The sequence below is a fragment of the Brienomyrus brachyistius genome, chromosome 14 (genome assembly GCF_023856365.1).
Source record: "Brienomyrus brachyistius isolate T26 chromosome 14, BBRACH_0.4, whole genome shotgun sequence".
Classification (NCBI taxonomy): domain Eukaryota; kingdom Metazoa; phylum Chordata; class Actinopteri; order Osteoglossiformes; family Mormyridae; genus Brienomyrus; species Brienomyrus brachyistius.
This window is the reverse complement of record NC_064546.1, coordinates 13,700,166-13,722,854: the sequence shown is the minus strand read 5'-3', so window position 1 is coordinate 13,722,854 and position 22,689 is coordinate 13,700,166. Positions and strand designations below refer to the sequence as shown.

Genomic DNA, 22,689 nt, shown 5'->3' with positions numbered 1-22,689 from the left:
TTGATTTACATATTCAAAGTGCCAATAAAAGCAGAATTATGTAAAGCTCACTAAAGATGAATGATTTTGACATCATCATGTCTTCTGTTTTTTTCTTAGTCTTACCTCCATTGTGAGTACAGCAGTCCACTCATTAAAGTAAGATTAATTATTGTAAAGTTAATTATATATGGATTAATTACACTTATTTGTAGCAGACCAGCAGAAATAATTAATCTTTAAAGCCATTATAGGTAGAGTCCTATTACATTCATCAGGTTTCAGAATAATGCTTACTGAGATAATAGCAGTTAAAGGTATAGATTTTGAGCTCTTTTCTAATAAGTGGTCTGACACTAACTGAGGAGGATGCTACAGTATGTATGTATGAGGGGAAAATCTATATGTAAAAATCAGGCTGTTTTCTTGCAAATTGCAAACTAAGGCCTCAGTCCAACCGCAGTGACTGCGATGCCAGACACAAGATGGAACGTGGACAACGTGTCATAAGCACAGCTGCGTCATCTGGTACTGATCAGCGCTGGACTTTCAGACACTCCCAGCCATCAGCAAATGCAGCACAGACGGCCTTTTGGCGAGGAGAGTGAGGCAGCACTGTTGAAGATGGGGAGCTGAAGTATCGCAATGCGCCACCGAGGCAACTGCAAGAGACCAAAAGGACCGGCGGACAGATTAAACTCAGATTGAACATCATCATCATTTTCCTACAACTACTTTTCTTGTTTCCCAAGAAAAAAATAATACATTTAAGTTGCCTTCATTGAGCATTTATTTAGTATATGTACTGTATTATATATGAGCAAATCTGAACAGGCATATACTTTACAAAGGCAAATAAGATTTAAAAATAAATGCCACAGAACCCACAATTTGTTTAAAAATATAAATATTAAATAAAATTTGACATAATTCGAATGTCACACAGTGCAAAGGCAATTTAGCAGAAGTTCCTTCTATATGAAAAATGCATTGAATAAATGCATTATATTCATATACAAGCAAAAAAAATAATACAAGTATGCTGTGTTCTAGTTTATTTTATTTTTTAAGTCACACAAATAGTTACTTCATCTGAACCGAGGCTGGTTCAGTTTTCTTTAGGAATATTTACACAGTGAAAAAGAAACAAAGAATACATTCTTGGAGCTGGACAGCTGACTTTTCTCCCACATGGTGTGAGTTCAGATGATCCTATCATGCAGAATATGCCGGAAAGTGCTTTTGAAAGACTCAGCTCAGACATGTAACCATGTGTGTGTGCTGGAGTAATTACACACAAACACACACAATTGTTTTTTGTATATGAACCCATTTATGCAGCTTATGCCTCCAGTATAATCGGGTCAAGTAGCAGAAAGTGCCAATGACTTTAAACTGGCCAAGGTGGTCTAACTAAAGACTAAAAAAATAAAGCTCTTGATAAGTAATGAAACCGAAACCAAGTGTTCACCTTGAAGTGTGGAACTGTACAGCTGAGAGCACTAGTGGTACGAGAGTCGTGCACATGCTCCGCCCACCCGCCCCACCCCAAACTACCTCGCCCCTAGGTACAATATTTAGAAAGACATTCAGAAGAAGGTGATAAAACAGAGGGTTTTAGAACACAATTCTTCTTCTTTGACAGCAGCTCCTGGACGCTCCACACAGTGACTGTGCACCATCACAGTTCCCCAGACCCTAACAGCACCTTCAGCTTTATCCTACAGTTTAACCAGAAACTCCCCACCCCAAAGCCCCTCTGGGTTTGTCGGGTCAAGTTGCTAGCTGTGGCTCCCAGGACTGGCTGGCCAGCTGGTGATGGCACTGCAGGGTGGCGATGGGGCCAGCGGGTAGCTGGCTGTCCAGGCAGAGACCGCTGACCATGTGCTGCAGGGCGGGGCCCTTGGGTCTCCACTTCTGTTGAGGGGGGGGGAGGGTAAATAAAAGCTGTCATGAATACTGCTGCCACCGTGTGACAAAACTGAGATACAAACCTAGCAACAAATGAATCATCACTTGGCAACACAGAAATGCTCTCGATATTTAGTTGAGTGGTTCAGGATGCGACACACATTAGACCATTTGCAGTCATTTCCAACTGGATTGAGTTGTTTTAGGTTACTAAAGAAATCACCTCCCCCCATGTTAATTGACTCTGACTGATGTAAATCATAGAATTCTGAACCGTTTTCTGAAACACCTAAACACTACACTGACAAAAGTACTGGGCCTGGCCATTACACCCACAGGAACTTTTATGACATCCCATCCTAAGTCCATAGGCATCAGTATGGAGTTGGTTCCCCTTTTTGCAGGTATAACAGCTGCCCCTCTTCTGGCAAGGTTTCCCACAAGATTTTGGAGTGTGTCTGTGGGAGTTTTTGCCCATTCATCCAGAAAAGCATTTTTTTGTGAGGAAAACCCTGATTCATCACTCCAGAAAATGTGTTTTCACTGCTCCAGAGCGCAGTGGCGGCATGCTTTACACTACTCCATCGCACACAGCACTGCGTTTAGTAATGTAAGTAAGTTCATTCCATGAAGCTCCCAGCACACAGATATTGTGCTGGAATTAGTGCAAGAGGAAGTTGGGAACTCCGTAGTTATTGAGTTAACAGAGCATTGGCAAAATTTATGCAGTACGCGTGTCTCAATATTTTTGTCAATGTCACATAGCGTATCTAAGTAAAGCATCATTTGAACAGTTCCCGAGAAATGGATGGATATGAGTAATTATTTGCTTTGCTTTTCAACATGTCTGTGACATTCCTCTTATAGCTGTACCCTGATATTATTCAAATTATTCGGGTATCGTCAAATTCTAATAGTCAATAAAATTATCGCTTTGAACGGACTTAACGTGAAATAAGCTTAGCAGAAGGTGACTCCGGTGAAAACAGGGAAAGACGGAAGAGAAACAGGACATGACACCGAGCGGCGTGTATCGGGGGGGGGGGGGTCCCATCAGGCCGCTCAGCGGCTGACGTGAGACGCACAGCTTACGGCTGATCTGAAGCCTTGCTTTTGAAGTTCTGATCACTGTGCTGTATGCATATCAACAAAAGGGTGCACAGGTCAGAAGAAACATCCCCTTTAAAGATTAGAAGAAATCAGCTGAATAAATTAGAGGAAAACACATTTTTGACAGTCATCTTTCTCCTTTTAATGTTCACCCTTTGTGTCCCATCCATAAAAATTATTTGGAGCTGCCCCCGATTTAAGCAGAGCGGAGTTCTTCACTTAACACTAGCTGTTATAAGATGGATTTAATGAAAAAAGGAATATCGCATGTGTTTGTGATTCTAACGCAGTGTGTGCTGAGACGCGTTTGATGCAGCTGAAAAAAACTACCATTCCATAAGTGGGCTCGCATTAATGACTGCAGTCTTACGGTCAGTGCCAGACATTAATGGGAATTGTTGAAGTGCCTCCTAATGGAAAAACCAGTTTTATGAGTAAGCATGGTTAGCAATGTCATAAAACCACATGGGGAGAGGAAGACTAAATTTCATGAGCTAATGACAAAGAAAAGTACTGATAAGTAGAGACATATGGAGTTTTTCTGAAACGAGTGGAACCTGGGGAGTAGCACTTGACACAGAATCAGGGAGGAGTGACATTGTGTTTATGGTTGCGTGTGCATTTGTCTCTGCAGGCGCATTCTCTGCATTAGTGTTTGTTCAAGGAGGCCAATGTGCTTACCGGCAACATTCAGCGTCCGCTTTCAATTTATAGTGACATATAGAAACATTGTTACTCATATACCTGTCCTCTTAAATCATAGCAACTGAACGGGACAAAATACGGGCAGGTTATGTGCCAGTAATGGAAAGAAGATGTGGGTGATTAATGTTCTATGCTGCTGAAAGCATGTATGCTTAAAACTGAAAAACTAATTTTGTGGTCAAAGACAAAAGTCTGCCTTCCAAGAAACAAAACAGTTCTGGTGAGGGAGAGATCCTTTAACGGTACTAAGAGGAACGCAGATTGGGTTCTCCGTCTGTGATCTCGCGACAGCAAAACAGGCTGGCTCATATTCCACAATCTCTCACACATGGTTTGGATTTAAGGTGCGACCCAGAGTTTATAAATCATCTTGGCCCAGATCCATCCCTTGGGAATGAAGCAGGATGCATTTGTGAAGGCAGTGAGCCAGAATTCAACAGCAAATTTCCAAAATTCACTCAATCCACAGGATGCATTCTCCAGAAAATTTCTGTGGAATGGATGAGTCTTGGAAATATAACGAAAGTTGTTTCTTGGAATATGTAAGGAATGAGTGGGTTTTGCTTCTCAATACTGCTACATATGATGAGGAAGCCTGACTTTAAGTCATTGGTGGTCTCATCTCAAAAACAACAAAAAATTAACTGAGTCAGGTTTGGAAATTTCGTCCTTAACTGAAAGGTGCATGTTTCTTTTGTCTTAGAGTTCCTTAAACTGATTAAGTGGCATGACTAAAAACAGTCACTGCCACTATAGGTCCAGACAATCATCCCGACGACAATGACAACAAGCCCATGAATAACCTGTTTGGGTTCTTTCGGGTTGCAGGACTCCAGCTTGACCTTTGACCCAGCAGTGAAGCCAGTGACGGCGAGACAGTGTTCCTGCTGGTGGATCAAAGGCTCTACAAACGTCCACTTCTGCGGAAAAGTCAGAATCACGACATGGGAATGTTGACAGTTTCGCTTCACGGCCCATGATGCAGTCTAAACAATATCTAAGACAAAGCCAATATTAAGACTGAGAAAAATATACATAAATGCATTTGGCACATAATGCAAGACCGGGAATAGCATTTACCTGCGTCAGGGGCCTGTTTGATCCACTGCCCTTGCATTCCCCAAGGCCCAAACTCTCCATGCCAATGGACTCCAAACATAACCCCCCTTGTTTCAACACGCTTGACACAGCCTCCTGCTCCGGGATCCTGAAAGAGAAATACATGCCCTGACATAAAACAGGATATACTGTATATACTGTAAATAGTGTACATATGCTTTTAACAGACGTGGCATCTAATTGGTGAATTCTCTTCTGTTTCCCCAGCACTTTAGCTACTGTGTGTTGAGCGTACTGATGCAGAATGGCTGCCATTGCATCATGCAGGTGGGGGTTACACAGTGGTGGGGGTTGAAGTGGCTCCCCATTGGTTCTATAAAGTACTTTAGGTGTCTTGAAAAATGCTATATAAATGTAGCATTCATTTATATATTCATGTTACATGTTGTTATGCTGGAAATGAGAGCAAACATTATCGTAATTGCAACAGTGCAATATAGTCAACTGTAGGATCAGACTGTGTAGCTGAGTTGATTAAGGCCTGTGTAAATGTGTAAAAGTGGAATGACGCCCTGAAATTGAACTAAGAGATCCTGCTTTCACTTGCAAGTTGCCGTTATGGCGGCATGTTTGATTCCTGTTTGGGTGAGACCTCTCACACCTGGGCGACAGACTCACTTCAGTTCAGGGTAAACATTCTCCAGGTACCAGCCAAAAGAATGGCAGTTCAGCTTACGCCGTAGCGCCAAGCGGTCCGAAATGCTGCAGCAGAGACCGGGGTAGGAAGGAAGGAACACAGCGCCGGTTAAATATCACACAGTGCATACATCCTTCTCATGGGTGAACTTTTCAGTGAAATAACTACTGAGCTAGTGACTGACCTGCCAAAGGACTTGCCTTGAGCTGAAGGCCTGGCAGCATAGTAGTACTGCTTATACTCATCCATCCATACTTCTGCAGCCCTGCGGGTGTTTCTGAGTAACATAGGAGAGTAACAGAGCTCTGATAAATAAGCACCCCCCAGGCCTATCTGTATGTGGACTGAAATAATAAATGCTCTACTGAGTAGCACTTTGTTTGTGGTGCCACAAAGATGTAGCGGAACACTCTTACTTAATGATAATAATACTTTATCGACTATTGTGGGGAAGTTCTCTATTTACTCTAAATGACACACATGTGTGAGTAAGCTTGGCGGCAAAGGGCAGCCACCAGCAGCAGCATCCATGGAACTGCGGGTTAAGGGTCTTGCTCAAGGGCCCACCAGCCCTTTATTTGGCTAAAGCTAAGCTTGAACCAGCAACCTTCTGATCACAAGCACAGAGGCTTGGCTGTTAGGCCACACACACTGCCCTCACTATACTTAACCATAAGCTAAGTGTTAGTTATGTACTGATCCCATGTTCGTTCATCATTAATCATTCATAACAGTTCATGTATTTCACGTAATTACTATAGTTGTTCTGCCTTGTAACTGAGTTACTAAGTTACTTGTGCCCCCTCAAGTAAAGTGTCACCCTCTACTGGTTTGAGAAGAATGGGGCGCCCACTCACTTGATATAAGTGAGAGCATTTCCCTCAGGAAAGTCATAGGGGTGGCGCTTTCGAAATACGTGGCCGACGCGACTGCAGGGCAGGATCTCCAGGCTTCCCCCACACATCCACACGCGGAATGACAGCTCTGAGCAGTGGAGGTACAAGGAGCAAAGAAGGAGAGCATAAAATGGTGAGGACCAATGAAGGAGGAAGGTTAGAGGAAAAAATGGATACATTGGCCTAATGTCGAGGTTACAATGTAACTTTATAATGCAGTGTATCCCAACCCGGCTCTTGGGGGCCCCTGGCCAGTCCATGTTTTTGCTCCCTCCCAGCTCTGTGCCAGAGTCTCCACATTTTTTCTAGGGAGCTGGGAGGGAGCAAAAACATGGACTGTCTGAGGGTCCCTGAGGACCGGATTGGGAAACATTATTATAATGGATTCATGAATTAGATATATAGTAGACTAGGCATATCATAATGCAAGTAATTTTAAATGTTAGCAGTGTTATTAGGGGTGGGCAGGAAGAGGTGCAGAGGATGGCAGGTCAGCACAAAGGTCTGGAAGGCGAGGACCTGCTTGAAACAACAGCCCTTTGTGTGGTAATGGTGTAGTGCACTGGTAGCAAACAGTTGTGGGTGGAATTCATTTGCAGCAGGATAAGGAATGCCACTTATGCTCAGGATCGCCAAATGAGGAGAAGAGAGGTTCCTCCTACAGACATGGCAATGCTTTGACGTTCATGGAGACGGTATTTGATGCATGGGATCGTCTCCACATAGGGTTTGCAACATCCATGACATGTGCACACCAGAGGTTCTCAGCAAACTCCTCCAAATTTCTCCATATAATTTCCCTGAAATAATTAAACGGTAAATAGTGGCTTCTTTGCTAGGGCGTGTTGTACCTACTACACTTTTGGTTACTGTATCTGAACATATATTTTTTCCTAAATTGTGTTCTTGATCATAATTAATAATACGGAATTGTTCATTCCCAGCTTACCAAAGTTCTCTCCACCCCAGATGTCCATATGGGTATCATACTGGCCCAAGTGGTTGAACCAGTTCTTGTCCATCACAAAGATCCCACCTGCAATGACTGGAGTCCTGAGTAACAGAAATGTTTGCTCAGCTCTTACAAATACACATAAATGGAGGAAGATGACAGAAAGATTCACTATTTTGTGAAAATATTCAAAATTCAACTAGGCACAGAAGGGAGCATATTCTATATATCATATTTCATATATGATATCTTTTAAATATATATCTTATAAATATCAGATTTCATATCTTCTAAATACCGTTGCATTTTACGTCATAGTGTCCTTGTTAAACTACCCTGTGTGCCTTTAACTGCCCCTTGGGGACAAATAAAGTTATTTTGAATTTGAATTTGAATATGGATGGACCCAAATTATGCTTCAAATTGAATATCAGCTGTTACTGCAACACATGAAAGATGCGATGAGAGGTATTACTGAGCAGCACCAAATAATGTGTAGATCAGAATGTTTCAGAGTGTTTCAATTTTAGTAAACACCTAATTGGCTGTGTGGGGTCTGTTCTTGCCATTTTCTGCTCAATGGGAATCTGCTCCCACTTGAAATGCAAACTCCAATCAAATCCTGAAAGGCAAAGAGAGGTACAACATCAATGAGGGTAGGTTTCATTTTATGATCTTTACAAATTTGTGCATTTTCCATGTGGCCGCAGAGACTGTTCAACCAGCATTCAATCATCCATTTAAACAGCCAACCAAGGACAGAGAAGATACCGGGACTCACCCCCCCGCAGGTCCGCGGAAGCTGCTAGGTAGGCAAAGTTGTCCAGGCTGATTACATCAATGATGGGGCTGACAACTCGTGTGTGGTCCTGTAAGGAAATGAGGCTCATTCTATGCTGTATTCCACGCTGATGTCTTCATCTCCTAACTGACAGAGAGATTTCCCACAATGCCTGGATCCCGTGAAGTTCTTTCATGGGATCTTTCAGCATGTGGGCCATTGAATACAAAGTTTCCTCCGGTCTTTTCTCTCTTAATTATCAGTAATTTTTTTTCTTAAAACACATATAAGAAACTCTGCCTGAAAACAAGTTGATTTTAGAATTTCAGTTATCAACTTATTTATACCTGGGACCATGCAACGAAATAACAGCCGGCGGAAGTTTCATGACTCCTGACTGGAGTTTCCTAAGCATGATGTCAAAATGATAAAATAATGAATTCATATTAAAGTCGCACTTCCCCAAATAGTGTGCAGAGAGGAACACACTAAAACACGGGCTCATGGGTTAACTGCAATGACACCAGGGAGACACTAAATAAATCAGAGGGACCAAATACGTCAGAATGAACAGAGCAGCTGCTTTTATTTAGGAGTGTCTTCTTGTGATTGAACTCAGAGTGAACTACGCCACAGAGAAATCCGGAATGCTGTGTAGGGCGCCTCCAACCACACAGCTTCCTAGTCATAACTGTGCTGTGTTTAACGAGTTCTCCTAATCGCAGCACTAAGATAAAACACGCGATGTTTCAGTTCAACTTTATAGATCATTATAGTTATTACATCCTCACATTTGGGGGTAGCACAGCGTTTCCTCACACTTCTGGGACCAGGGATTGAGTCTCCTTCATGGTTCCTGTCATTATGGGGTAGTCCAGTAACCCCCCCCCCCCAACACACACTCCAAGAACGTGCTGAGGTTAACTGGAATTGCTAAACTGCCCATAGGTGTGCATGTGTGAGTGAATGATGTGTGAGTAAATGGTGTGTGAGTGGATGGTGTGTGAGTGTGCCCTGTGATGGGTTGGCACCCCATTCTGGATCATTCCCTACCTTGCAGCTGTACGCTCCCCCCACAACCCTGAATAGGACGTACGGTTTCAGAAGATAGATGGATTCTCATATTCCTACCCCTCTCTCATCTTTATTCCACATTATTTTTCCCCGGCAGAGCTGACAGAGCCTTATGCAATGATTTTCACTAGTCTGCATTATGGGGTCAAAAAGCAGATATACTTAAGTTCAGTCACTCTAATAGCAGAAGGCACCACAGTCAAGATAATTCACACTGGGCAGCTCTCCAGCTCTCAATGTGTTGAATGTCATTTATCAGTTAATGTTCCGACTGGATTCAAAGGTATTTGAAGGGCATTACAAAAGGCTTCTGGTTTTCACATATTATATATGTTCGGGTTGCGCAGACCTAGTGCCAAAGGTTCCCGAAGCAGAAACGTGGAATTTTCTGATATCAATAAGAATAATCGTCATAAAAATAAACAGAGAATTGATATTTAAAGAACACACTACTCAGTGTGGTTTCTTAGAAAACCCTTTTGAACAAGCCTTGGGAAAAGTTTTTTCGATGCATTTTACAGTAAACAAAATGCAACGTACGTGTTCAAACATTCCACGGTTGAGTAAGCGGTTTTTTAGTAGCAGACAATAAAGACTAGAGAATATAGTTAAAATGCCACAAGGATAGTCTGCAGTAGCAAGAGGGTCAAAGGGTGAGAGCCATAGGGGAGCAATTTGGGTTGTTCCTGTGCAGATGTCAGTAAAAGCTCTGGAGGCAGAACCTGCTGATGGCAGGCAAAGCTACCCTCAGGTGACTAGATATCACACACACACACACACGCTGCCCTCGACAGCACTGAACCTCGCAGTTACACGCTCACATACTGCAGCTCTACTCCGCTACCAGAAGACTTTATAGATCATTATAGTTATTACATCCTCACATTTAGGGGGCAGGAAAGATGGGCTTCCATCTTATGTACATGGTTTGCTTCAATACTTAAAACTGATGCTTGTGTGAAATACAAATGAGTGAGGAGGGAGCAAAAATGTGGACTGTCTGGTACGGAGCTGAAAGGGAGCGAAAACATAGACTGTATGGAGGTCCCCACAGACTGGGCTGAAAAACACTGACATAGAGGAAACTTGCCAGCTGAGGAATGAACATCAGAGGTGTGAGGTGACAGTATTACCCAGAATGGGTCAAGACTCACAATCAGAAGGTCACTGGTTCAAATGCCTTGGATAAACATGTCTGCTAAATAAGTGAGTAAATTTAGCAAATAAAAATTAAAAGGCTCCTACCTCTTTCACCCTCTGGATCATTGGCTGCAACCAGTCTGTGTTGACCTCACAGTGGCTGTCTAGAAATGTCAGAATGGTGGCCGAAGCAGCACCAGCTCCTCGAACCCGGGACCGGATCAGCCCTGACAGAGAATTAGGGAGGGAGAGGGGACAGGTATCATATTCTGTAAAGATTCATATGAACAGTCTGCTCTTTTGCAACTATTGGATGCCTATATATGATCCAGTATAGATACTCAGAGCCATAATCTTAACAATTTCCAGTTACTCATTAAAACAAACCACATTGCTGTCATTTCCCAGACTCTTCATTACTGGGCCCAAAGTCACAAAACGATCTCTCCGGCTCCGTGTGAATTACAGAGTCATTCTTAATGTCCTGATGCAAACCAAAGATCTGCTCTTCATAGTCTTTACAAAACCCAGATACCGACATTTACTCTCTTCACTCTGTTGTGTACATAAAATATGGGGAACATTATTGGACAAACTGCAGCTTAAAAATAATCCATAATGTTAATGTGTATTAATGCAAAAAGCAATCCAGAGATACTCTTTGCATACTTGTACTGGTGTATTTACTAACACTTGTAGAACAAACATATTCTGTTGCTGGGCCTGGTAATGTAAAGATATTTCACTCCCCACTGGCCTCCTTCTGTTCCTCCCGCATCTTCTCTCCCAATTCACTGTCTGCTTTTGTGCGCCTCCTTAATACCCCCAACTGACCAACGTACCCATAATTCCACTCACCTTCTCTACGTCCATTTCGTAGGCAGCGCACCTTGGGAATCTCGGTGAGAAGCTGGCAGTCTTGGGCTGTAAAAGACGCGAGCAGACAGCATATAGGCTTTACGTATCGTGCTGGAAGATGCATGCCATCTTTTGTTTGATAAAGAGCTGGGCTTGAGTCACTGGGTTAATTACAAATGCATGTCCCGGGCCTCTGTTACCTGATGTAAAATAAGCGAAGACAGTTACGACACAACATTCTGCACAGAGAGCGAACCCTTAGCTGAAACCTGAGCCCCAACACACAGATTATCAATTCTGCAGCTTGAGGATTACACGGCTCTTTGATATTGTCTAAACCCTTTGCTCTAATTAAACAAATTCCCGAACTGTAGCAAAAACAAGTCCACTAATCCAGAGAGAGAATATACGTGATTTTGAGAGGATTTGCATGTAGTTCATTTTTTTTTTTTTTGGGGGGGGGGGGGGGGGGGGGGGGGGGGGGGGAGGCGGGCAGATGGGACCAGAGGAAGCAGGAATAAGAAGCGGCACTGTAATCTTCCCCATTGAATGGCTCCCCCAAATGGGTCCACTGGCCTTTCACTGCATTAAAATTGCCCTGTACTTTCAGCCTAAGCCACAACCAAGCTTTTACAATAAGATTTTCTTAACTAACCACAGCCCGTTGGGATTAAACACAGTTTCATTTACGGTTTACTTTATTTAATTGTGTGTTAAATCTTAATTAAATCAGCACAGCCATAGGTGTTACAATTCTGCTGCTCGAGCTCCAGTAAAGCTGACACATGGATTTCATTGGCTTTAGCCTGACAAGTAAGAATCAAAATTTTAATTCTCATTGGGTGTGGGGATGGGAACGTGTGAATGTACTGCTAAAGTCGACCGCAGAAATTCCACAGATTTCCTTCAACCGACTTAATAATGATACTAATTCTCGCAAATTTCAGTAGGTCTGTGAAGTGTTTTGCACTGGACAAGCATTTTACGCTACCGCGGCTCGCACTTTTCCAGAAGCAGGATCAGCAGTGGCATACCTCCACTCTGAGTTCATAAAAGAAAGCAAGGCTAACAGAAGCTCTATTAACAGCTGCTGGCAAATCCCTGGAGAAAGTGGGCCAGATGTGACAGATTTCGATGAGACTGGTAAAATGAAAGGAAAAACTGTTTGGTCATTAGCGATGATATCATCAAAGTATTAAACTAACCTCACCTTTTCCATTTTGGTAGGTCTACTGTGTTTTTAAGGTCTAGCAAAAGTGTTTCTTTATGGAAAACTCCAATTCGAAGCTCACTTTGCTATGTCACTTTAGTTCATTTACAACCCACAGCAAAATGGTTCTCCTGCATATTAACTAACCATCCTGAATTGGATCTCACTGCTCCAATACAGTAGTCCTTTAAAGAGCAGACTTTCATTTAGCCCGCATAAATAAATGTTTGCAATATATATAATTTAGTAAGAGAATTTCATTATGAGTTTCTTTATGAATTCGCTGAACCGCGTCATCAGCGATGCCTTCCCCATTACGCATATTAATTCGATATCTTTTGCAAAAGTATTTCGATCATGTTTACATGTTCACATAATAAACCAAAAAAACGGCATTCCCTAAAAACAGTGACGAAAAATGGGGCTCTCTTTTGTATCAATCTACTTAAAAGGCACCTACGGTCATTGCTGAAGTCATCCACAAGAATAATTTCCTGGATCAAGGTCGGGGGACTCCGTAGCAGGACACTAAAACGGGAAAAGGAGAGAGAAATGAAGCCGTGTGTTCAGTGTTGTGGAAAATACTCACGGACGTAATCTATTAGAGACAGGAAGAAAGGACCAAATCCAGACCAAGGTTTCGTTTCAACCAACCAGCAGAGTACAATGTGACAGTGCCTCATTATACTCAATTGGTTGAGTAACTTTCATAAGACCGTGTGAATTGCATGGAATTACATCTCTTACAGGATTTCTACGTGACAGATGTAGCTTCCCATTATCTGACATTTTGAAGCAGAACCTTTTTACCTTTTGATTGTGCGTAAAAGTGTAGATCTTGCCTCATTGTGGAAGGTAATGATAATGCTTGTGGGTGGCAGGTCAGGGTCAAAGGTCAGAGATGCACATCTAAGAGAATAAAATGAGTACGCAAATAAGAGTAAGAACATACGCTGACATCGTGATTAGTTAAGATTTGTCTCAGTAAATATCTGAATGCCTGAAAACCAGACACATCTTTATAAAGGAGGGCACAGTACTTAAAATAACATTTTTTCAAATTATAGAAAATGATACAAAATTTTAAGATACCAGACCCATGCTTAATAAGAAGCAATAGTGAATTGCAGGAAAAACAATGCAGTCAGATACTGCCTTTAGTCCCTATTCCAATTTCATCATTCTTCTTTTAAGCAATGATCATGTAATGACAAATAAAAATCTATTTAAGATCCGCAAAATAATTATAGCTGGATTTCAGATTCAATTTATAGATTTTTAGATACAGATGATAATGAAACTGCATGGAGTCACTGGATCTACATACTGGTCTTGCTCTACAAAAAAAAGGCACCTGGGTGGGGTTGGAACAAAAAGTAGGAATGAAAGTTTTCTTGACTTTGCTAGAATAATGAGAAACAGAGGCTCTGTCCTTTCTATTGGGAAGGAAGCACAGCATGCTATAACAGTGGGGAGCTGCACCACAGTCGAGAAATCAGCTGCAAAGTTGATGCATTGGTAGCATTTATACAAGTATAAGCTGCTGATGGTCAAGGGTTAAGAATCTGGATCATTTAATACCCTGTTCACAGTTGCTTCAGGTAGATGGTATACCTGTGCGGACTTAGCTAAATGTAACACGCAATGGCTAAGCAGGAAGAGAGTGGGATATCTCGAATGTGGATGTTGGAGCAGTTTGCACAATGTTCAGCTCACAGTAGCACAAGGATCTGTGAGCGCAGGAGAGAGGAAGAGTATATGTCCGGGATTGTGTGCGCCTGAGGTGGGACAGCCACCTGTAGTGACGTGTGTCTCGGATGGCTCGATCGCTTCCCAGCCGGTCGCTCTCCTGCAGGTTGAAAGCATGCTCTCGGTAGGGATCCTCCCCTGCCTTCAGTTGCTTCCCAGATAGGTACGCTTTCTCATCAAAGTGACCAATCACCTGCTCTGGATGCTCACCCGGTGGGGAATGTGTCACCTGGACAAACAGAAACAAGAGTCATCGCAGTAGATTGTTAAGCAAGACTGGCTCACTCTGTGTCAAATGGAATGCATGTTTCTTCAAGAGAAGATCAGATAGATCAGAAATGTATCTAATGAAAACTGCACAAACATATGTCTCTTAACAAGGTACATTATTTAGACTGTAAAAGGAATCAAACATATCCCCAGTGGTCAGAAAAGCATCACAATGATAATGATGACCACTATTATTGGGTAAAGCGGCATTTTATAAACATCCTCTATCCTAGTAGTGAAGGGATCTGCAATGTTGGTTTAGGCGGCTAGACTGAGAACCCTGAGTTCCTTAAGACCAGCGTGGGGAAAAAGCCAGTAAGCCAGTTTCCCTTGATGAGTGAGAAAATACACTGAGAAGCATACAGCAACGGCATGAACAGGCAAACACCTCGCAAAGAAACAGAAGGGATGGAATAGGCAGAAGGGAAGTAAGTAAGATGAAAGAAAGAGAAAAAGAAAGGATCTGTGCTCAGTTTTATTAATGCTCTGTCAGAAAAAGGCTTAGCCTGCGACTAGCCTTTGGGCTTTGGATAGTTTCCATTCCACAGTACACCATTCATGCAGGGTAAATCATTTCAGCCGTCAGAAGACAAGATTTAAAAGCACTTAGTAATTTCTAACCAAATTAAAAGCGCGATGTCAGTGGAATGCTTAGAAGATGAGAGTGCAGAGGGGAATCGCCCCTCCCCTAGATCGCATACTTGAAATGAATCAGGTGGAGGTCCATGCGGAGAGCGTTCTACAGCCAAAACAGGATCCAAAACTCAAAGTCACCAACAGTAATCCATCAGAAACAAAAACCAAAACTAAGCAGGACACCATCAGAATGGGAGTTCAAGTCACTAAGTTAAGAAACGGGCAATAGGTTGGTAAACAGAAAATTCTCAGTACAGAAATGATCCACAATGCCTCCAATAAACTGACTAAAACAACTGGTAATTTACCAGTTACATAGGAAATAATACACCGGTGGATTTAATAAACTGGTGAGGTTGATGGGCGAGGACCCGGGCTGGATGTGGGATCTGGGTGCCAACTGGTTTGGGGTCTTGGCAATATTGCGGCCAGCTAGAACACATAGTAACCAGTGAAAATAGAACTATTAGAAAGACAGTTAAAGGCGGCACTGTGGTGCAGTGGTTAGTGCTGCTGGGTCCGGTCCCGGGTCCGGTCCTGGGTCCGGTCCCGGGTCCTTTCTGTGTGGTGTTCGCACGCTCTCCCTGTATTTGTGTGGGTTTCTGCCAGGGGTTCCAGTTTCCTCCCACGGTCCAAAAACGTGCAGGATAGGTTGATTGGTGAGTTTAAATTGACCCTGTGAGTGTGTGTGCACCCTGCAGTGTATTGGCAACTGCCCAGGGTTGGTTCCCACCGGTGCCCCTTGTTCCCACGATAGGCTCACTCATCCCAGTTGGCATTAAGCGGTGATGGATGGATGGATGGATGGAAATACAATTACACAACAAATATGCCAATGAAGAATGACCTTGGGGCTTTTTTCTTAATCAACGTGCAATTTCTCATTAGGTTTTAACGAATAAAGCTATAACATCCACTGCTGCAAAATATATGGTCAGTTATAATTTATCATAACTAATACAAAGAGGAAACAATAAAACAATAAACACTTCAAAATAAATACATATTAAGACTTTGATAATAATATGATATTTTACGCATAATATGTCCCTGTACCATCCGTATGCTTCAATTTATATACGACATGCTATAGGTAATTACTTTACTAATGCTTATGTGCTAAATGTTATGCAATATGTTTACAGAATTCTAATGGAGTGATGCTGAATCATGAGTTCCATGCCATTAGAAGTTAGATTTACACACAGTTCACAAAAAAAACCTGGAAACAATGTGAACCAAGCACCCTTACAGGGGAACATTGCAGAGTCCCGCCAGTCTGGTCTCAATAAGCTGGTAATAAAGTCTAATTGGCTCATAATCTGGTTGTGGTCCGGTGTGTCAGGATTTTGGAATGGAATTAGCAGAGAACAATAGCATGGCCACAAAGAATCGTGGTATTGTTACGTTCACTGGGGCACAGATTATCTAGGTGGGATGCAATTTTTGCTTTGTTTTGTCTTCCCTGCGAACACCTCTGACGATTTGCGCCTTCAAAGGATGTTTTACCCAGATCACTGTATATAAACATGCCAGAAATTAGAAACGCAAATGGCTCTAGAGAGAGAGTTACATAGAGCCTCAAAAAATCTATCCAAATCCAAATCCTGCTCCTGCATTGAATTCTACTGCATCTATCTTTGCATATGCAAATCGCCCATACTACTGCTTAAATCCGGATCCAAATATGCTGAAATTACATACCCAACGCATTAATAAACTTAAAATTTAACTCTATTGCCCTATCATTACTTATGAGGAAGAGGGTGGCTCTCTTTTATGATTATGCTGCTGCTTATGGTGATTCTCCCACCACAACTGCTAATTGGAACCATATGAAGCAGATATGGGTCGCTTTTCTATTCTATCCATTCTGTTCCACTCTACCGTGTCACAGTCCTCCTGTTGTCAAGGTAACTAGAATGTAGCATCGGGTTCTTCCTGGATACTTAGTATTTATAAAAGAGATTTGAAAAGAAGTGGAGGAAAAAAAAGCAATATCAGGAGGCAGAGAGAAAACCAGGGTTGTTCTCTTGTGTTATATTTACCCTTCAAAAATTATGCCGGTAAAGTGATTCATTTTAAATTCTTTAAAAAGATTTAGATTCATCAAATCAGCGTGAGATGGGACAGGGAATAAGGAGGAATGAGAAGCAGAGACCATGAAATTGCACAAATGAGTAAAAAAAAAAAATTCACGATCAAATTTGAGATTAGACTTCGTGTCAACAGACACAATGATCAGAGAGGCAAAACGGAGCTCGAGATTTACACAGCGGTAAGAACGGTTTGTCCCACTCAGGCCTTTTCATCTCATTAATATTGTGTTGTAGAATTGGAACTCAGCTAAAAATTTCAACTACAGAGCAAAGAGATGAGGATGAGTCCACTGCGTAGAGTGGCAACGCAACCTTTTCATTTACCACCCAAATGTCTGCAGTTCATTCCAAACTAACAATGACCTACTTAGGTTGAAGAAATCAGATGGCCAGCAGAGTAAAGATTCAGTTGGCCTTAATATACTTTATTCTGCACAGATCGAGACAAACTCCTCTCAGAAAGCAACGGTCAGAGTGAAGACTGTGCGGGAAATTTATTTGGACTGACTTGTAAGCGAAAGCTTTCCTATTGCATGATACAAAAGGCCTAAATCAAATTACTAAATGGTGAGCACAGAATATCACATAAAATCTCAGTCGCCACGGATACAAAACAAGAGCTGATCTCTTAGTTTGGCAACCAGCTGTGTGGGGAACACTGAGAAAGAGAGGGGTAAATAAAGAAAAAAATATATAAATTTAGAAGGAGAAAACAGACGATATGACTATAAAGCTGAAAGGTAGCTATATCAAACTACTGCTTACAACCATCAACAGTACAGAAAGTTATTAGAATACAATACACCCGAGAATGAACAAACAGATGCAAAAGACACGCAAAATGCATTCCTCTGACATCACTGAATGTGCAAGCAAATGAAGAAAACCTTCTGCAGACCTTTGACAAAGATGCTGGTACAATGTACTTTCAATACTCTTGTTTAATATGCAAACTTTTATCAGAATATAAAATCTTAAAACCGAAAATTATAGAGGGCACACGATTGGTGCTCATCTGTGAAACATTTGAGAATATATGCTATACTTGACCATTTATTATATAGTGAGTGTAGCCAGCTTACAATATTCATATCTCTGCAAACGGTCTTGCCAGTCATGCAGGCTAGGCTCCCTCTCCACATGATGTTTCTCATCTAAACGGGCCCCTGAGAGATCAGTTCTTCATACACCACTTCCTATGGCTCCCTTCCTTTTCCTCTGTCTCCTGCAAGCACTGAAACCGACTGAACTGCAGCGTTTTACGTACAGCGTTCGAGAATCAGTCCGAGCCCGCTTCAGAGAACTTCTCAGTCCACCTTAAGTAAATTCCCTGTCATGCAAATTTACATATGATTTTTTATTTTTTTTATTTAGAACATGCTTTTAATATATGCATTGGACAAATTTGAACTATTTTGTCTGTCTTCTTGACCACTGTTTCATGACCACAGCTGCTACCAAGCGGCCATTCAAAGTGATGAACCACATGATCTTAAACGCACTGACCTGCAAGTCACTTTGCATCGCAGTATATTAAGCATCTGAACTTCTTAAAATACTGTAAATTTTTCATGTATACAACGCATGGCACTTGATAATATACCGGTGCCTTTTTATGAGCTAGAAATACTCATTTATTGCTATAGCTCAGCATGTGGGCGACATGGTGGCTTAGTGGTTATTACTCATGCCTCCATGTTTGGGGGGTTTGAATCCCGTCTCTACTTCATGTTTATGGAGTTTCGCATTTTCTCCACATGCGACATGTTTCCACTCGCAAGTTAACTGCAATTTCATAAACTGGTGCATGCATATATATGTATGTCCTGATGCAGACTGACATCTCATCCAGGGTGTTCTCCTTGCTTGTGCCCTGTGCTGCCATCAGACACCCCCCCCCCCCGCCCCGTGACCCTGACCAGAACAGGCAGTTAGAACATAGATGGCTCCCACTCAGTGTTTTTTCACGACTGTATTTTTTAGAGTTCATTTTTGTGTCATTATGATTCATTAAGAGAATATTACTGATTTTTATTACATTTAATTTTACTGCAACAATAATATTGCATGCACACAATTGCACTGCAAAAGAAATGCAAGGTAACATCAAGTTCTTACATCCATTCCCCAGGTGCTTATCTTGTTCAGGATGCTGTGGGACCTGTAGCCTGTCCCTGGCAGCACAGGCCACCAGGCTGCAGTCCAGCCAGACTAAATGCAATTTCTTGCAATATGATGCTTTCAATGAAACCTTTAAAATTGGGTACGAGCAAAAGAAAGTAAACCTCAGTCAGTTTGTCATATAGACTCATGCTGCATTTGTGTAGCTGGGGTCCTATATGACCCCATTCTAATGAATATGAACACTTTTCAATAAATGCTGCGAAGAGATGCTTTCTTAATTGTTAACATAAACCATCTAATCATTAGCAAGTGATGAAGCTGTTTGAAAGCAAGTAAAAACTCGATTCCACCCATCACGTTACCAGATCCATGGTGTAACCTCGTTGCCATGGTGTCAAGGGCTATGGTCTGAAGGATGCAGTAATTCTTTCAGTCTAATTCAGGTCAAATTCTACGGAGGGTTCAAGCCCAGATCGCGTGGTTGGATGTGGTCAAATATGATGCTTAGCTAGAAATGCTCAGTCGACCGAATCCCTCGATGCAGATCACAGTGCTTAAAATATGCACATAATAACATACGTTAGAACTTCATTTCCACAGTATATCCTTGGCTCATATATTTGGCACGCATTAGTTCTACCAGATCAGTTAGAGTTCTACCGTGCTACAGAGACCAGATGTTCTCCTAAGATCTCTCTGGGACCTGAAGGCTCCACCCGCCCCTGCAGGCATTCTTCATTAATCCATATCCTTATAAGAGCGGACGACAAACACATATTTGTAATCAAAGCAAGGAATTCCCATGCAAACGGTGTTTATTACTTCAAGATCAAATGCAAGAAATTGTTCATGTATGGCACGAGGATGACACCACATGAGTGTGCGAAGCTATTTACATTCGGTATTGACAACTTCTAAAAACGTCTGGCCTTATGCATAATTTTGCAGCTCGGATAAAGCGTAATGCCACATTGCAGCCAAAGCTCGAAGCCGCATTTTCCAGTTTCAAAATAAACGTTTAAAAGCGAAAAAAACAGACGTCTTAATTATGCTAGAATTTTAAAATGTAATTAATTTTTAAATTATTCTATTTTAAAAGTCCTTTTACAGTTTCATTAAAGGAAGCAACTTGAATAATTTTGTGAGGTCATTCAAAGCTGCTTTACATATTCCTCACCTCAAAATACCAAATACACAAAGCAGTGCGATTTTAATTAATCTACCAGCACATAATGTTCATTGTCGGATATTATTCTGTACATGGAAAATTTGAAAATATTTCAGAGTAGGCCTACTGCATTTGTAAGTAAATGGGGAATTGCAACATTCTGAAATTAAACGGTTTAAAATATTTCGTGGTGTTTAAATCCGAATACCAAATATAAATAAATCACATACTACATTTCTCAGTTTCACTGCCCCAGGGTATCTGATTGGCAAATCATGCACAACAAACTGCTCCACAGAAAATAAATATAACGCCCAACCCGCCTCTTTCTGAATTCAGCGAAAGAAACTGAATTCGTATTGCTGCCAGAGAATAATGTTTATTCCGATACATCCGTTTAACATGGAGTACAACTACAAGCCATCGAACATAAGTCCCAAATCCAACACATCGCTGCTCTTTATCGTTCAAAAAGGATTTCTAATTTTAATTCCTTACATTTTACTTTATGGTATGAAGAGGGCGCATTAAGACGTTCGCGGCTTCCACTGCCTTACAGTCTCGCAAAAAGCGGCTTAGGGGTAATTAAGGACGCATATTGCAAAATAAACCAATAATGGACCAACACAGCACGGTTACACGGGCTTGGATTTCACCAGAAGTAGCAGACAGTTCGCCCAGACTTCCCAGTATCACACTGTGCGGCTCGGTGACGCGGTAATTACATGAAACGCACCTCCTGCAGCGATGACTGCGCATCAGCATGCAGCGCGCACTGCCCTGCACGCACCGCAGTCTCCGTTACCGACACCCCCCCATTGTGTAATATATCACTTACAATAAGCGGGATGGTCCTGTCATCTCGGTGGATCTCCAGTCGCCCCGCGTTTATTCTCTGCCCGTGGTTTCTACCGCCCGCGGAACGCAGCTGCGACACCGACGATGGGGATGTGTGGGGTTTATTATCCTGCCACAGGTAATAGAAGGTCCCCAGGATCCAGGCGACGGTCAGAACCGCAATGGCGTTGGCCCGAATCCTGCGCATCGTGCGCCCATAAGGAGGGCTCCACAGCTCAGCCTAAATTTTATGATTAAGCTTGTTGGCGATGAGGGAGGCAGCTGGTCGGTGCGGCGCTGCCCCGGTGATGCTTCCTGCTGTAGCTGACAGCTTGACTGGCTGTGAGCTGTTTTGTTGGAGCAGAGGTCTCCAGTCTTGGATCGGTGCCTTCATAGAAACACGGTCCTAGCGCCGAGAGATTGCTCTTTGTCAAGACGCCCACCGCCCCAGCGTTTATAACGCAGTGTGAGCCGAATTGCTGCTGTGACGATAAAAACCGAAACCACTAATATTTATCCGTCAACAATCACAAACTAAAACGAACCTGGCTACGCGTCTTCCGACTGCACTGGGAAAGCAGGGTACCCAGGGAAACTCCACACCCACGGAGAGGAGCTGGGATTCAAACCCATACCCCTGCGGTTGCGACTTACCTGGGCCACCAAATCAAGACCATTACACCTTAAATTAGTACCTAGGGAAATTTATATTGTAGCAAAGAGGGTAGATATATAGGATTTTGCGAGGCATGTACGTCATCACTACATGAACGCTTCATCAAGCAAATGGGCAATATCATACTAACAATTATTGCTTTAATTGTTAGAGATACGCAACACCTAAAATTGACCTCTTGTATCTCTAAGGAACCAGCCAGCCACCTTTCTCAGATGAACAACGTGCTTTCTGTATGACACACCGAAGAAGAACCACTACTATGTAAAATACCTCAACATTTTTCACATATGACGTATCTTTAATGATCTAAAGACACCCCGACAACAATAACTATAAATACTCATGGAAACCCATAACGCAGTTCAACTAATCTTTCATGGGGAAAATAGTCACAGTAGGTTTCGATTTATAAATCCGATTTTTTTTTTAATTATTTAAACCGTTACCAAATTGTTCCATGGTAAGAATAAATAATATGTTTGAGGAGTATACATTGATCTGTTTGTGAGAACCTGGCTTGTCATTAACCCACATAAATTACACCGGATCGATATTTTCTGATAATTAATTAAGGTTGAATGAAACAAAGGACAACTTATATTGCTGATTATAAAACCAGGAATACAAAAACGTGCCCTATAGTCAAATTAAACATTACTAATAGATAATGAAAAATCCTTGAATATACTTATCAGTCACACCAGTAAAAAATGCAAAAAAAAATAATAATAATAATTCACAAAAATATCCACAAA

General features: G+C 41.9%; 1 protein-coding gene across 1 annotated transcript; it reads right to left on the bottom strand.

Annotated features, from left to right (window-relative positions):
* Positions 1–1,022: 1,022 nt before the first annotated feature.
* Positions 1,023–21,707, bottom strand: galnt16 (UDP-N-acetyl-alpha-D-galactosamine:polypeptide N-acetylgalactosaminyltransferase 16). Its single transcript, XM_048975442.1, has 15 exons — positions 21,257–21,707; positions 14,169–14,350; positions 13,183–13,281; positions 12,833–12,900; positions 11,163–11,228; positions 10,410–10,531; positions 8,091–8,178; positions 7,847–7,931; positions 7,307–7,410; positions 6,319–6,445; positions 5,646–5,738; positions 5,443–5,526; positions 4,786–4,912; positions 4,509–4,625; positions 1,023–1,896 (listed from the first exon to the last, which is right to left on the bottom strand). The coding sequence occupies exons 1-15, from the start codon at positions 21,461–21,463 to the stop codon at positions 1,753–1,755; spliced, it is 1,713 nt and encodes a 570-aa protein (XP_048831399.1). The 5' UTR covers positions 21,464–21,707; the 3' UTR covers positions 1,023–1,752.
* Between the last annotated feature and the right edge of the window lie 982 nt (positions 21,708–22,689).

What these genes read in the sequence shown, in the direction of transcription:
- galnt16 (XM_048975442.1), bottom strand. Translation starts at nt 21,463, where the DNA reads ATGCGCAGGATTCGGGCCAACGCCATTGCGGTTCTGACCGTCGCCTGG. An exon ending in AATGCTCTCACTTATATCAA is followed by an intron (nt 5,739 to 6,318) that starts GTGAGTGGGCGC and finishes TATGTTACTCAG; the next exon opens with AAACACCCGCAGGGCTGCAG. An exon ending in AATGTTTACCCTGAACTGAA is followed by an intron (nt 4,913 to 5,442) that starts GTGAGTCTGTCG and finishes TTTCTCTTTCAG; the next exon opens with GATCCCGGAGCAGGAGGCTG.